Source organism: Passer domesticus, chromosome 1 (assembly GCF_036417665.1).
Source record: "Passer domesticus isolate bPasDom1 chromosome 1, bPasDom1.hap1, whole genome shotgun sequence".
Lineage (NCBI taxonomy): Eukaryota > Metazoa > Chordata > Aves > Passeriformes > Passeridae > Passer > Passer domesticus.
The window spans coordinates 91,222,775-91,238,595 of record NC_087474.1 but is presented as its reverse complement, the minus strand read 5'-3'; the positions used below and the strand labels follow the sequence as shown (position 1 = coordinate 91,238,595).

General features: G+C 35.4%; 1 protein-coding gene across 2 annotated transcripts in view; it reads right to left on the bottom strand.

The window, feature by feature from the left end:
• The window catches only part of ABCA13 (ATP binding cassette subfamily A member 13), a 165,693-nt gene that overhangs the window by 130,441 nt on the left and 19,431 nt on the right, over positions 1-15,821 (bottom strand). For both annotated transcript variants that reach the window (XM_064429242.1, XM_064429231.1), the window contains 8 exons: positions 15,148-15,350; positions 8,297-13,006; positions 7,023-7,129; positions 5,044-5,162; positions 3,576-3,748; positions 3,208-3,284; positions 2,852-2,973; positions 136-330 (listed from right to left, as the gene is read on the bottom strand). In XM_064429242.1, coding sequence (XP_064285312.1) covers positions 136-330; positions 2,852-2,973; positions 3,208-3,284; positions 3,576-3,748; positions 5,044-5,162; positions 7,023-7,129; positions 8,297-13,006; positions 15,148-15,350 — 5,706 coding nt within the window. The remainder of the gene's footprint in view (positions 1-135; positions 331-2,851; positions 2,974-3,207; positions 3,285-3,575; positions 3,749-5,043; positions 5,163-7,022; positions 7,130-8,296; positions 13,007-15,147; positions 15,351-15,821) is intronic.

Genomic DNA, 15,821 nt, shown 5'->3' with positions numbered 1-15,821 from the left:
GGGAGCCAAACAAAGACAAAAAATGCCATATGTCCTCTATTTGACTTCATGGAGAAAGAACATCTGAAGAAAAAAACATAATTATTAATCTATCTACCTGTATGTTTCATACTACCTTCCAATAAATTATCTTACCTTGTAAATGATGTGACGTACATTCAAATTTTGTATAATTGATACAAACATGGTATACAAGTCCAGTGCTGGTAAAGAGCATAATTCTGCCACTACCAGGGATGTTCTATTGTCTTCAGGGAGCTTTAGCAGCAGGCTAAGTACTTCTTCATCACATCTTCCAGTTAAAGCTACCACAAAGGCACTGTAAAGAACCTATCACAATATATGTGTATTAACGTTTTTTCTCCCTGAAATGCATCACCATTTTTTATAGTCAATAAGGTAAAAAATTGTGTCACAGTAACATGATAATTTGTAGGCACCAACAGGCCTGAAATAATAAACCATACAGCTTTATATCAGATTGCTGTGTTCTTACTTTATACTCCTTGTACACATAAAAAGATGAAGTATATTTCTTATAAGGATTTGCTTTCATTTTTCACAGGTCAATCATTCATTCTTGAGCATTCATACCATAAGCAGGCATATTTACAATGCTGAGCATGCTCCATCTAGCAGATATACACCTCTGCTGCAGAAACACATGAAGATCACAATCTAGGTGCGTGAATCACTAACGTCAAACAATGTGGTCCTTTCCTTCTTTCAAAGGACACACAAATTTACCACTTGGGGATGCCTATATGGCATAATGTCTGCTCTCAGCCAGCTCACATTTCTCAGTTAAGCACTGTTTTAAAGTCTTATTTAATAGCAGATGAAGGGACTGCAGACCCTGGGTGAGGCTATAATGAAACATTCTTGGATAATGGCAAGTGCTTGAAGTCCAGATATCTCAGGAGCTCTTAGCTACCCATTCTCACCAAGTCCAGAAAAATTAAAAGTTTTTTAGGAGCCTGTAGGAGGCTCCATTGTACTGCTTAGGACAAAATCTGCCTCTACTGCCTCCACTGAATGCATCTCTTGCTGCTAACAGTACCCAATCAGGTAGAGGACTGCCAAGACAGTCAGGATATGAAATTTAACCCTTTAATTCCTACAAACATTTTATTTTCCAACTTAATGATTTGATTTTTTTTTTATTCTGGGACAGAATTTTGCCTTTGTGATTCTACAAGGTTTTCTATGTATTTAAAGATTCACTTTTTTGTGTGTGCGTTCAAGGAACAGAATATCAACATAATTCTGCGAGCCACCTAAGATGATGCTGATTTGGATTTCTTGCTGGAAGGAAATTTGACTGTGATGCAATTTGATATTTATTTCAAATGTGCCTCACAGGTATATCACCAGTTTGGTGCAGTTTTAACACATTCTATGTTTTATCCCCTAGTTTAAGTTCTTCTGAACTTTCCTTGCAGCTTTCTGAGAACCAGATCTAATCCAATCTCCTACACTCAGTAAATGAACACTTATAGTCTTCAGGTTACATGTTTTAAGTTATTTCAAATCACTTTATCCCATGGTAATGAGCATGGCCAGCACATAACATCATGACAGATATTATGGGTAAGTACAATAAGAACAAAAATTCCCAGGGTTACTCTTACTGTTCCAGAGGAAAGCACAGTAGTAGTATCTAATCACAGAAATATAGGGCTACAATGGGCCTATAGCTATCATTAGGTTATCAGACAGTGGCTTTATAGACAATAAACATAATGGGCATGCTTAAAATATAGCTCTAGAAAGTACTTGTGCAGCTTTCATAATCACTAAGAGACACAGGCCTTTAATGCTCCAGTTGGACTGGGGGAGGATTTAAGCACTAAGCAAACAAAAAATTCTGTATCATTATCCAAATGTGAGACATGTATATAGCTAAGCTCTACATAAGGCTGGCAAAAAGTAATGATGGAAAGTAATTTGACAATTCAGCCAATTAGCAATATTATTCCAAAGGATCAAAGGTGCACTGAATCCCATTTAACTGAATTGCTTTCAGATGATTTCTCTCATTACTATTTAGTGATATCACAATAACAAGCTAACAATAAAGGCAGTCACAGTGCCACAGAAGCAGAAGAACAAATCATCTGTAAGTAGTTATGATGGTCTGAACTGCCTTTTTAATGCTGCACTTTTCAGGAACAGAGCTTGCGGCGGTTTCTGCAAGCGGAGCATCACTGACACCCAGTGGCTGCTTGACCGAGCTGATCAATTTGCACCAAATGCACCTCCAGCTCTTCAACAGGCACTCACAGCAGAGGGAACATGTTAGACAGCTGGCATTTCTCATGATTTCGACTGATCTCTGGGATCACAGGAAAAAGCAGTCGTAACACACAGCCTTTCCCTCAGAAAACTTACTCAAAAGTCAACACCTCAAAGGGAAAGTAAAGCAGGACAGTGGTAAGATAATGTAAGAATGGTGAGGAACACATAAGGCAATTTAAAAAAAAATATATATAAGACAACTCCATACAAGGAACGGAGGTGGTAAGGTACAAAATGGTAATTCCAGAAACCCTCATCTTTTTTACAATACCAAGACAGCAAAGCTCCAATTCTGCATCAGCACAAGAGGGTAAAACAATGTTGAAAGTGATGAAGCAGTGTCATTTAGACCAGAGGAATAGTGCTACTATAAATTGATATCGTAATGCATCACATTATTACTTTAAAGTCCTAAAACTCCCAAAGTACTTCACGTGGAAGTGATAAGTGAAAAGTTAAGATTCCACAGAAACAATGTGGCTTGCTTTGCTTCAGCTGGCACACCATGCCATAGATTGATCCACTAATTTGATACCTCTTTTTCATCTTTTACCTCTGAATGAGAGACACTGGCTTCCAAAAGAGTATTGACAGTTTCTTCAGAAATATTGACAGAAGAACCAATGTCCAGCCTCAACTGAGTAATATTCTTCACAAAATCTTTGACTTTTGCATCTGGAAGAGAAAGAAAATAGTACCAACAGCACCTTATTTATTAATTAGATTTCCTACATTAATAAGGTTTCCTACATTCAATTCACTGTGAGTGACAAAATTGCTATATGTCAGTAGTAGTAGTGTGGTAATAAACAGTGTCCCTTTGAAGTTGAAAGAACAAAGAAACAGTTATTGTCCTACAAAGTTACACTAGAGTGACTTATAGAAAAAGCGAAGAAAACTGGAACCCACCATTCACAAGATTAAAATTGCTGAGGAAAGCTGCCGCTGGATTTTCTGACAATTGTAGCTCCAAATGTTCTGTTACCCTGGAAAGATAGCCTTAGTTTCACAAGTTATCAGAGCCAAATCGTTGGCATTTTGATGTATAAGGACAAACAGAAAGAGTGAAACAGGACTAAGAGAGGCAATAGGGTCCCACTGTGCTCTTACTTAGATAATTTGTATATTTTGTCCACTCAGTTTTAAGCTAAATGAACAAAGCTTAAAAAGACAATATGTCTCCTGTAATCACTCAGTTTAGAACACAGACATATGCACAGAATAACATCACTAATGGTGAGAAACCATTTGGGGTACCAAAATGTGAAAGGCTTTACATTTGCAGTCGTCTCTGGATGTTCCCCAACATTAGGTGGCATTCACAGCTGTCACTGCTGGTATTCTGCAAGACTCCCATGAAGCTCTCCAAAGCATTGGAAAGTTTTTGGTTAATATATGCCATACTCTCACAATCTCCCTTGTTGAAAGCTGTCAAGTATCTTTTAACATCCTGCAGAACACAGTGATCACATGGTTAGTAAATTCATGAAATTATGTTATAGCTAGAACTAGCAGCTCTCAGCAACCAGATGATTTATAGCTTCAAATGAGAATTTGGGTAAGATAATATTCTCTTAGTCGTTGTATGATTAACTGAAACTAGAATAAATGTTTTCAAGAAGCAAGGAATTTTCAAATATTTGAGTTTTGGAAACAATTGGTTTGGGAATTTGAACAAGCCTGTCAAGGAGAGTCATCCACCAATAGAAATGCCAATCTTTTAAAATTTTTTTCAAAATGAAATGAGCTGTTCTTTTTTTTTTTTTTTTCCTTTTAGTCTGACCATTTTTATCTTTTTCCAAAAAAACTAGTTTTGAACACCAGTTTTGATTCAACAAACCAAAATATCTGGATCCTCATTTCCAAAGTTCTTCATGCATTACCTCTGTATAGTATGGACTTTTATATTTTCTCCTGACTATTAGCAGTTTTGACTTTGAGAAGCTTTTTTAATATTTGCAGAAGTAGGTCATAGAACAGTGGTGACTACACAAACACATTTGGCCTGCAAAAGTCTGCTTTGAGATATAAGTAATGCAACTTGTCATCTATTTACTTGAACACATGGCTGTTCATATCAGAAAAATGTCCAGCTAGACAAAGCAGCAGACCTATTTAATAAAGAGAAGACAGATTCTGTACTAAAAAGCATGACTTTAGTATTTTGTCTGCATACAGCACACTTGTCTGTGTATACACATATGTGCTATCCAAAAGCCTGCTTCCATCTATAGGCGAGTCTCTATATGCCAAATATTACTCTCATCTGCTGGCAATTTCATGTTAAAGGAGAACAGACTGAACCAACTGGTAATCACAACTGCTATTTTAGCTGGAATTATTCTGGCTAAGAAGTTGTTTCTTTTCCTTGTTTAATTTCACAAATGTTCCTGTGAAGATTTAAAAGTATAAATGTACTGTAACTCATTAAATGACAGAATGACATAATTTAAAGGAATTAAAAATGGGCTGCTGTTTGACTTTGATTAACAATCCAATTGTCCTAGTTATAGGACTTGTAACAAATCAAAGTCATACTTAAAGCGTTTAAATATTTATTTAAGGAATTTCTTCTGGGTATCTCTATCAAAATTAACAGAGGTATACCTATTTAAACCTCAGGTTTGTATAACCACTGTGGGAACTTGTCCTTTAGACAGTGGGGAAAAAAAGGAAACTTTCATTAGTTTCCAAAGTTTAACGCATGTTGTAAAGTACACTTGTAGGTGAGGGAATCATTCAGACCTGATAATGATCTTGAACCACAGCAATCCCTTCAAAGACAGCAAGGAGAAAGTGACCCGTTAATCCATCTTTACACTTTGTAATGGCACAGAAAATGTTGGTAAAGACAATGGGTTCTTCTGTAAGAGAAAATGTCCAGATTTAATCAGATAAAAAAAACAACTTGAAATCAAATTTAAAGTTAGCCAACAAGCAAGGAAGATATTGTTTTTTTAAAAGGAAGGAACATCTGATGTGTTAAGGCGCAGAGAAATATTTCTAACAAAATGTATGTATCATTTCAGGGGACAAGAAAGGCTAGTTTGATTCAATTTCAGTTACACTTCTCCATTACATTTTCCTGATCAGTAATAAGAGCATCCCTACCTGCTGCAGAACCAAAGACCATTTCCTTTTTGCTCTTCATTACCAAGAAGCTCATAAGTAAGAGCTCACAACTGTGAGAAGCTGAGTGTATTAACCACATCTACCTTTTCCTCAGGCAGGCTCCCCTGATGCTGTTTCCCTCTAGGAACATCTGGGTGTTACAAACCCTCCACTGAGCAGTAGCTCTCAAACCAAATAACAAGGGAACAAAAACAGCATTACATAAGCATTTTCCATATCTTGGGATAATGAACCCATATAGGATGATAGTGTTATCCCCCTGGTCATCCATGGAGACTGTTTCTACCCAAGCTTGCAGGCACCATATCCTTGGAAAAAAACCTGCTTTTTGCTGTCTGCAGTGGGTTTGTACATGGGATAGTAGAGAAGGAATTTGACTCAACTGCAGAATTCTCATTCAGTCCTAAGGCAATTTTTTTAGCTGTTTTGTTTCCTTAAGTTTTTTTCTTAAGTCAAGTAGAAAGAATAATAAACATTAAACACTGCTTCTAGAACAAGCAAACCTTGATCTTGCTCATCAACATAATACAATACTATTCCTCAAATCAAACCAAAACAAGCAGTTTTCATCTTTTCCCATTAGGTTTCATAATATTTTCTGTAACAAATGAAACATTATGAAACATTCCCACAAACAGAGGATTGAAATGAGAATGACAGAAATTTACTTCCCTAATCTGAGTTCTCTCAATAAATAGACTGTTCTTCAGAGGTCAGGGACAGAGCACAGGTACCCAGATACACAATTCTAATATCACTTATCCTATCTCAACATCACTACTGTTTTACTCTTTGGAACTACATCCATCACAGGAGAGTGGAGAAGACAGTCAAAACTGAGTTATAATCACATCTTACACTCTTTTGGAAATTAATTTGGCATAAGACATTACATATTTCATGCCTTGCCCTAGAAGGGCAGGTTAATGTCTCCTAATTGCTCTTTGCAAACAATTCTGGGCATAGTTGGCTAAAATATGAGCTTTGAAAAGCACCGGGTTTTGTTTCCCACAGAAAAAATAATATGAATTTATACTAAGGTCAATATCTATATTCAAAGGTTTTAGCCTTTCTTAAAGTGCACAACTTGGGAGCATATACATAAGGAATAAAACAAAGTAACACATTAAAATTTGAACAATTTGTTGAAGATGAAATTTTTCAGCTACAGGTAGCCAATTCACTGGTGTGACAAGACCAGAAGTGGGAGATGCTACTTCCTTTAAATACTTGCCTCATTTTTCCTTACTGTCAAATATACACTGCCCTGTGGCAAGTCTGGCTCATTAAAAAAAAACCCTGTGACCTGACTCAGCTCACTAGCTGAGGAGGAGCACAAAGATCTCCTGCTTTCCCCGGGATTTTAAGTCTACATGAATGCTCCAGAAAGAAATAATTCTTTTGTATGATCTGTATCAGATTTTTTCCATGTGCCTCTGTTGGTTTAATTTCCAGGCATCAGTATGCTTGCTGTGCTTGGCATCACCCAGATTACCTTATTTGTACAAAAGCTTGCTTTTGTTAAGTTAAGTAAAGCCTTAACTTAACAGCACTAATACAGGGGTCCCAGAATCACTACTGCAGTAACCAACCTGAAAAGATTTTGAGAATATTCAAAATGGTAAATTGCAATTTCTGCAATAGTATGACACTATCAGGGTATAAATGTTCCCGAAGAATGTTGCAGATTTTAGATGCTCTGTAGAAATATCAAAAAGAAAACATTATTTTCATTCCAAGGGTAGCACAGAAAAATTTCAAGACGTGACAGTGCACAATTGCAGTATTCAATGAACCAGACAAGGATTTCAATATTAAATGTTATTACATTTGTTTGAACTATTTCAAAATCAGAATATAATACTTCCATGTTAAAAAATATACCATAAGAGTGCTAGAAAATACCTTCACAAAATAAGCAAAATCATAATAGCTTCAGAAATACTGAGAAGCCACATCATATGCTGACTTGATGGTAAAGAGCAGATAATCAGCATGTAGGGAAAATAAACCACTTTTCTAGCACTTGCTTTTGATATTTTTCAACAGATTAGGTTAATACTTGACCCTGATGGACAATGGTTTCATGTATTTACATAAAATTAATCATAAAGTTCAAAATACCACATCACAGCATCAACTTTACAATGCCATTTCTCAGCTGGTTTATGTCAGTAGGACCAGGAGCTCCACCAGAAAGATACCCTAAATCTGTTTGGAGCAACCAGCTTGTGGCTCATTCAATTTTGTTTAAATGCAGCAACTCCAGTCTAGCAGCCTTTCTATTAAGTAAACCATCAGTAAATCTGAAGCAGTTTCCTCTTCTTCTGGATTACATGTGATCTGAGTAATCAGGCAAATATGATTGTGAGCTCAAGATTCCTTCAGACAACATATTTGTTAAACTGAAAAACTTAACACAATAGCCATAAGACATCAACAAATTTAAGTTAAAGAAACTCCATATAGCTGTATTTGGATATAGAAAAAACCTCCACACACCACAAAGAACTGGGCTCAAGCCTCCCTTAACATTTAGCTCCAAAGGCAAAAATAACTGTTGCCTGTCAATTAGTGGGGGTTCAGTATTCAGACCTGCAAGGATTTTAAAACACAAGTATCTTCAAATAATTTTTTCTGTAATTGTTCCAAAGAAACCAATTCAGTTATCAATACATATGACTAAACACAATAATCTGGTCCACATAATACCAAATACAGCTGGTCTGAACAATATGAGTTGGAAAAAATCTGAAATGAAACACTAATTAACCTAATAAAAGTTATCATTGAGCTGCTCATAAACAGAGAGCCCTTCTGTCATAGTCAGCACACTTCCTAAAATGTGTACATGGAAAACACTTACCTCAGTTCTGCCATTACATCCTTATGCAAATTCATAAGTAAGAGTTTTACTTTATTCCTGTCATGTTCTGCAGTGGACTGAAATATTATTTGCAAAATCTCTTGCATGATCTCCAGAGTTCTGCTTTGGGACTGTGTAGAAGTATCTCTATATGGTGCATTATAAAAAAATGAATCAATTAAGTCAGCTTTATGAAGCTCGGAATTGTTTGTATGCAAAGGTTCTTCTACAACATCAAGGTCAGCAATTATATGAAGGAGGCTGTTTAGCAAAACTGAAAAAGCAGGTTGAGTATTATTCAATTTCTCTCTGCTAAAATGACTGTCACCAAACAACACACCAGTATAGTCCTTCTTAGACTTATTTTGGAATAGCTCCAGAAAGGCAATAATATCTTTGACAACCAGCAGTAGGTCATTTGATGAACTTTCATTAGTCATAAGGAGAATTAGAATATGCATTATTTTAGAATAATTTTTATCATTACACTCGCATAGAATGCTCTTCACAATGTCTTGTATATCTTCAAAATTTCTTGATATGGCATCTACAGATGATGTCTTAAACTGCTCTAGTAAAACATCAGGAGCCATTGAAGAGGACTGTCCAGTGGCCAACTTTAGTAATTGAATCTCTTGATCTATCACCACAAGTAAGTGTCTAACACTGAAATTCATCAATAAATGTTCTATGCTTGTAACTACAGGAAACAAGAAGTTCTCAAAGTTGTCAGTTATATTCATGTTCCCACTTAAAGCTGATATTGTCATAAGCATTGTGTGTGTCTGGTTTCCAACAGATGACAGTGTCATCAAAGGCTGAATTACAGAAAGAAAAGAAAGGACAGCTTCAGTATTCAGGAGTCTGGAAACTTCACTGGTCATGTTCTTAACATTAGTAAGAACATTCTTAAGTGATATTCTTGACTCTCTGTTCCAACTTAGGCCACCATAAAGATTATCCAGCTGTTCAAGAAGTCTTTTGGCCATCTCCATTTCTGACACTGAAACGCTGCCCAGAGTTTCTATGATTTGTAAAGCCATTTGGCTCTTTGGTGTGAAGGAACAATTGATTGCATGTGTATTATTCACCAGCAGTGGCACAGCATGAAGGGATAGCTCATTCCAAAAATCTAGCAGCTCTTTGAGAACTGAGCTATTTATATGATGGAGCTCAGAAAACTTCAAAATGATAGAGTTCCATTCTTTAATCTGATGAAAAAAGCAAGTCAAATTGTGAATGATATCCAGGTGAATGTCCTCCATAGAACAAGCAAAACTGTCATCCAGAGTGATAAGTTTAAGCTCCTTAATAATTTCAATGACTGCATTGTAACGAAGAGTAGAATTGGTGTGCACCAAGTCACAAGGTTTAACAGTGGTATCAATTTCAGGTGTTGCTGTTGTGAAAGTCCAGCAGAATGCTGCAGAAAAACAAGCAGAGGCCTCTCCAGGTTCATCCGAGATGTCTGACAATGCCTCCAGCAATGTTAGAAGATCTTCAACCTGGTTAGAGAACTCCTCATCAGTAAACATTGGCATTTTTTCTTCCTGAGTCAGTATGAAAGCATATATTTCAGCTAGTGCTTCTGTAACATTTCCATGAGCCAATCTTTCTGTAAGGTTGATGACATCAAAGAGAAGGTTGAACACATCTTCTACATCGTAGAGCTCATCATGTTCAAAAAGCTGTGTTATTTGGCGCACACCAGTCAGGTTCCAGTAACATGATAGGTTCTCAAATGCATCCCACCAGTCTGTTAAGGTACCTAACCCAGAGTTCTCAAGGTTAAAATGTTTGATATTTTTAAAGAAATTTTCTAGGTTCTCCTGGACCTGTTTGAATCTACTTATCAAAAAGTCAACATCCAGGTTTCTCATGTTTTGCACCCAGGCAACCATATGCTTTAGAAACTCCTTTTCATCTCTTAATGGAAAGACAACAAAAGCAGGAGACTTGAAAACTTCAAGTGCCTTCCTTACCAGTTCAATATTCAGACCTGCTGTTTCTATCATTTTCTGAGGAAATGTTTTGTGTTCATCCTGCAAGTTTGAGTCAAGTTTTCTAATCATATATTGGAAGTACTCCATCAGCAAACTGATATTTTTCTCATACAAGAAAGGTTCAGTCTCAGTGTTCAAATAAGAAGAGCTGTTTTCTTGGAATTCAAAAGTTTTGTTTTTCAGAAGACTTTGGACTTCTGACAAGAGTTCCACTGATATAAGATAAATGTGGTGAAAAGGATTAAGGAGCATTTCTGAAGTCTTATTAAAACCACGGGTTGACTGACTAAAATAGCTCTTATTTGACATATGCAATGGGGTCCCAACTAAATCACTGGTAATGGCTTGTATTTGCTCTCCAGAATTATTTAAAAGTTTAAACATAAATTCAAGCACATTAATGTCATGTTTTACATAAAGTTCAGGGAGAATAAATTTCAAAGTTTTTGCTATGATATTGAAATAAACACTTGCACAAATCATATCAGAACCACCTAGGGAACATTCAGGGAGTGTCAAATTAAAAACCAAATTAACAAAGTTCATCACATTCATTAGCTTAGCATCTGTCTCAGCATTTCCCAGAGATTGCAGAAGAAATAAAATATGTTTTGCACTTTCAAGGTGGGAAGGTGACTTGTATTTTTCAGTGAAATTACTTAATCCATATATCCATGTGTTACAATCATCTGCTTCATCCATTGCTCTATAAAAGTTTAGAAAGGAGTTAAGATGAGATAAAAAATTTGTTTGCAAGTAGCTTATGTCTTTCAGACTATTACCCAAAATTAGTTTGGTAATATTCTGGAAAATGCTGATACAAACTATATATTTGTCTTGAGGTACACTTTTTAAAAAAGCAGATGTGTCATTTATCTCAGTGAGAATAATTTCAAGTTCCTCTTGGGAGAGCTTAAGAATAGTAGAAAGGGAATTTTCAATGGAAAATATACCAGCACCCTTATCTTCTCCCTCAGATCCTCCTGAGATGAAAGCATCAAGCCAAGAATTCAAAACCTCTTCATTAACAATCTTCAGTATAGATTTCTGCATTTTAGTTATCACAGCTCCTATTGTCTCTAAAACACTTTCTAAACTGCTATCTTTAAGCAAGTTTGTGACTTCAAATGAATTGTTAATTACACTTTGAAGATTAACAAGGAAAGCCTCAAGATCTTTCAAGTCATTTGAATTGCCACGTTCCTGAAATACAGCTTTTAAAAGCTTCATTGCTGCTCCTGTAGCTTCAACAATAGCCATAGCTGTATTATTGCAGAGTTCATCTTGAGTTACATTTAAAAGGTTTTCAGAGAGATATGCCAAATCATCTCTCAGGCAGACAAACCAGGTTGAATTCAAATTTAAGATTTCTGATGCTTCTTCAAAAATCTCGGTCCACGCCTGAAGCCATGTAAAAGTGCAGTGCAAAGCAGAAGGCACACTTATCTTATCTCCCCAGTTGGTTACATCAGACAGGACACTGTCCAATGGAAGCAGAACTAAGTTATAAACCTCTGCTGAATGTTCTATTGAACTCATGTTTGCTAGATAGAAATCAGTGCACCCATTATTTACCAGGCATTCTGGAGGCAGATCAAGAAACTCTTCCAAATAACATAAGAGATCTGTTTGGAGCTCTTCGTCTATAAATAAAGCTTTAAGACTGCTCAGAGTGTCATAAACAACTTGTATATCTTTGTTTCCATTCTGTGCAAGAAACTGTGCCTGAAACTCTGTGTAATTGTAAATTAATAGCAATTTTTCACAGAGAGACTTACTGGTGAGGTTCCAGAGAAGATCAAAAGTTTCAAACAGAAAATCAAAAACTAGCTCCTTATTTTGCACATCATGCCATACTTGAGAAGATGACATACTTTTTGAAACCTCATAAAGAAGTTTTAACAGTGTGTTATTGCTTTTAATATTTAAAACCAGATCATCATTCTGGTACAGAGAGAGAACTTTTGGAACAAGTGAGGCCACAATAGTGCTGTTTAATTTTTGGATATTTCTGAGGAAATAATGCACAAGTTCTCCTAATTCTTGTACTTTATACATAAAAGTTGCATTGGAGAGAAATAAAGAGGAGGTATTACTCACTCCAGGAATTGTGCTAAATGAGACATTGACATGATCACCAGACAAGGATTCAACTTCAAAGAAATTTCTTTGCAAGTGTCCACTAAAATGTTTTAAACGGTCCAAAGCAGTAATATTTAACTCTGGCCAATCAGTCAGGATCTTTTTGAGCAACACCATACTTCTATTATAGATTTTATTTTCTGTAATAGAAGATAAAATTCTAGATAAGGTCTCAATTGCTTCTTCCTCTTCCACTTGATGCAAGAGAGAAAGCCTAGAATCTAGTTCATGGAATACAATTTCCACTATATGCCAGAAATGTTCTGTCTTCTTTTTTGTCCAGATGCTCTGAAGAGGCTGGAAATTTTTTTGTAGGTCATTATGAAGTTCAGAAACTGCAAGTGAAAAATTGGTGGCAGATTCTTCCCCCTCAGCAAAATTTTTTATCCCTATAATTGCATTTCTCAAAGCATTTTCAATTAGAGACTTGTTTGAAGAAACCAAGAAATCAAACATAATTTTTTCTATGACTTCTACAAGATGAAAAAGATGATCCATTTTCTTTTCACCAGAAATCCTTAAGTTTTCTTCTGTCTTCAAAAACTCTTTGAGACATGTCAAAAGCCTGAAAAATTAATTGTAAGTTTTTTCTTGTTAGTTACCTAGCAGGCAGAGAAGAATTTTTTAATTATATATTACTTAAATTTTAGAATCTAGGTTTATTTACTTAATTCAGGGAAATTCCAAATATAATTTAATAATTTAAATAATTTTTAATTATTTAATTATTTAAATTATTTATTTAAATTTTTAATTATTTAAATTATTAAATTATTTATAAAAATTATTTTAATTAATTAAATTATTTATAAAAATTATTTTAATTAATAATTTTTAATCGTTAATTAATCATCACAAAATCTGAATTAGCAAAACTTGACAATTGCTTTGGGTTTCAAAAAATGTGAAAAAAACCCTACTGGAAAGTCACAACCTCATTCAAATCAAAACCTGACTGCAGACAGCAGTTAGAGAATTGTGCATTTATCAGTACTTATAATCAAGCTTGTAAGCCACAAAGAGTCCAACACCTTTGAGTACACCACATTTTCAGCTGCTGAAAAGATTTTATGTCCCACAGACTATTTTACAGACAGGAATGTATCAATAAAATAAATCAAAACCTCTAATTTTCTATGAATTCTAAAGAATTTTTTGTTTTCTCATAATTATTGAAAGCTAGAACATGCCAATTGACTGCTCGATAGCTGAACACTGCTATTTTAACATCTACAAAAACATGAAATCACAGAGAAAATTGGAATGCACACACTGATGTTTCTATTGTGTCAGTATTATTTCTCAAAATAAAAAACAATTACTAGCTCTATAAGATTGTTCAAGAGGAGGAGGTGAATGGAAGAAAGAGCCTTTGAATGTAAAGGCCTCAAGTTGAAAATATCTTCTCCTTAAACACATTTTCTTTCTCTCCAGACTCTGCAATCAACAGAGGTAGAGCACAAAAACATTGTGTACTGCAAACAAAAGGGTAAAACTGCTGAAAAAATTGCTTTTGGTTATTGCAATTGGTTATTGCTTACCACTGCAGCAGCACAGCAGTTTTCTTTTATAAATTAGAACCAAATTTCAAAACATCCTCCTAAATTTTTGAACAATTTGACTGCAATCCCTCTCTTACTAGTTGATAATGGATTGTTTCTTTCAGATGTATCCTCACATGTTGACTCGTATAACATGAATCATATCTCCTCCAGTTATCACGTTTGATATGAACAAGTACAAGCAATGAGAAACTGAGGCCAATATTCTAACTCCTGGAAATGATGCAAATCATGCAGTGTGCCATTAGAAAGAGGGAAGTATCAGTTCCTGTGCTCTGCCGTAGACCTTTCTTGAGCCTCTGCCAACTCTGACAAACATTAACTCCCTTTATGTACAGCTTAACTCCTCTGTACTCCCTTCCAGAGCAGGAATATTTGAACAGCTTGACAAAACATATAATTCTTAATAAGTACAGGGCTTACAGCCAAATCTTCACATAAAGTGTTTACATTTGCATTAAGTCATGAACCAAACAGAGAACTTGAAACTGTAACGAAAGCTCAAAAACATCAAAAGAAATCAGACTCAGAGTGCCCTAATGAGGTTGCAAACTACATATGTACCACTAATTCTATGTGTATAAAATTCTGTTTTCCATAGGCTGTAGCTGTTGAGGAAGGCTTCTGTTACAAAATCTCCTGCACAACTGAGCTGACCTCTGCAATAAAAAATCAAAATATTTCACAGCCACTAGACTTGCTATACATGAGAACTATTACTGAGTCACACCAGCTACTTGTGGGAATTCAACTTTCTTTGCAGAACAAGATAAGGAATTAATGTCCTAGTTCAAAATGCCAATTATCTATAGCTGCTGATTCCTGGGAATCCTGATTATGTAGTAGTCACATCCTCTGCTGAACTTCTAGGAATTATATAATATATATTATATAATTATATTATATATATAATTATATTATATATATTACATATATAATATATATAATATTCTGAAACATCTCTTTTCCAGAATATGTAAGCATCAGCACAATTATTTGATTGTATACAGGGTTTTGAACTACAGAATAAAAAATAAAATCACAAAACTGACAAAATCAGAAATCAATTAAATGCAAAGTAAAATGAATATTCAGGTTGATCTAATTTTATAAGACAAGTTTCAGAAAGATAAATATGACTTACCAATCATGAGATGAAACATATCCTTCTGAAAAATAAGCATCTGATTTCTCATTCCATTGTTGGATCAGGGTATTTATCTCTGAAAAAAGTTTCCTGCCTTGCCTGTCATCTAGAAATTGAGACATTAAATCAGCCATGATTCTTCTAAGTTCCAAAAGGAAATTCTGAGAGAGACTGCTGCTGTCAAGCCATTGCTCAAGTACCTAGTGGATTGAATACAAAACAGAACATCTCACTAATCAAAGCTTTTTAACTTAGGCAGTACACAGAATTTGCATGTCTTTAAAAAATTCACACAGTAAACAATGATACCAAAATTTCTCCCTTACAACCTCTCTAGAATCTGAAATTACTGACATGAGGAAGGTTGATTTTCAATACAGTTTTGACTGACATGCAAAGGAACGGGCTACAGCACACAGACAACTGACATCCTGTGTGGTGCTGACCTTGCCTAAAGACCCAGGAATGGAAAAAAGATGGACTGAGGCTGAAATAAAACAAAAGCGGACCTCCACAGACAATTACTCAGGCTTCTTTTACCAGACTTCTGCCTACACTGCCAATGTGATGGAAGATAGCAGCCTTAAAATTTTTGGAGTCCCATAACACAGAGATGATGAAGAAACCTGCATGGTCCCAATGTGTAGCCCAGAAATAAGCACAAAAAGGCC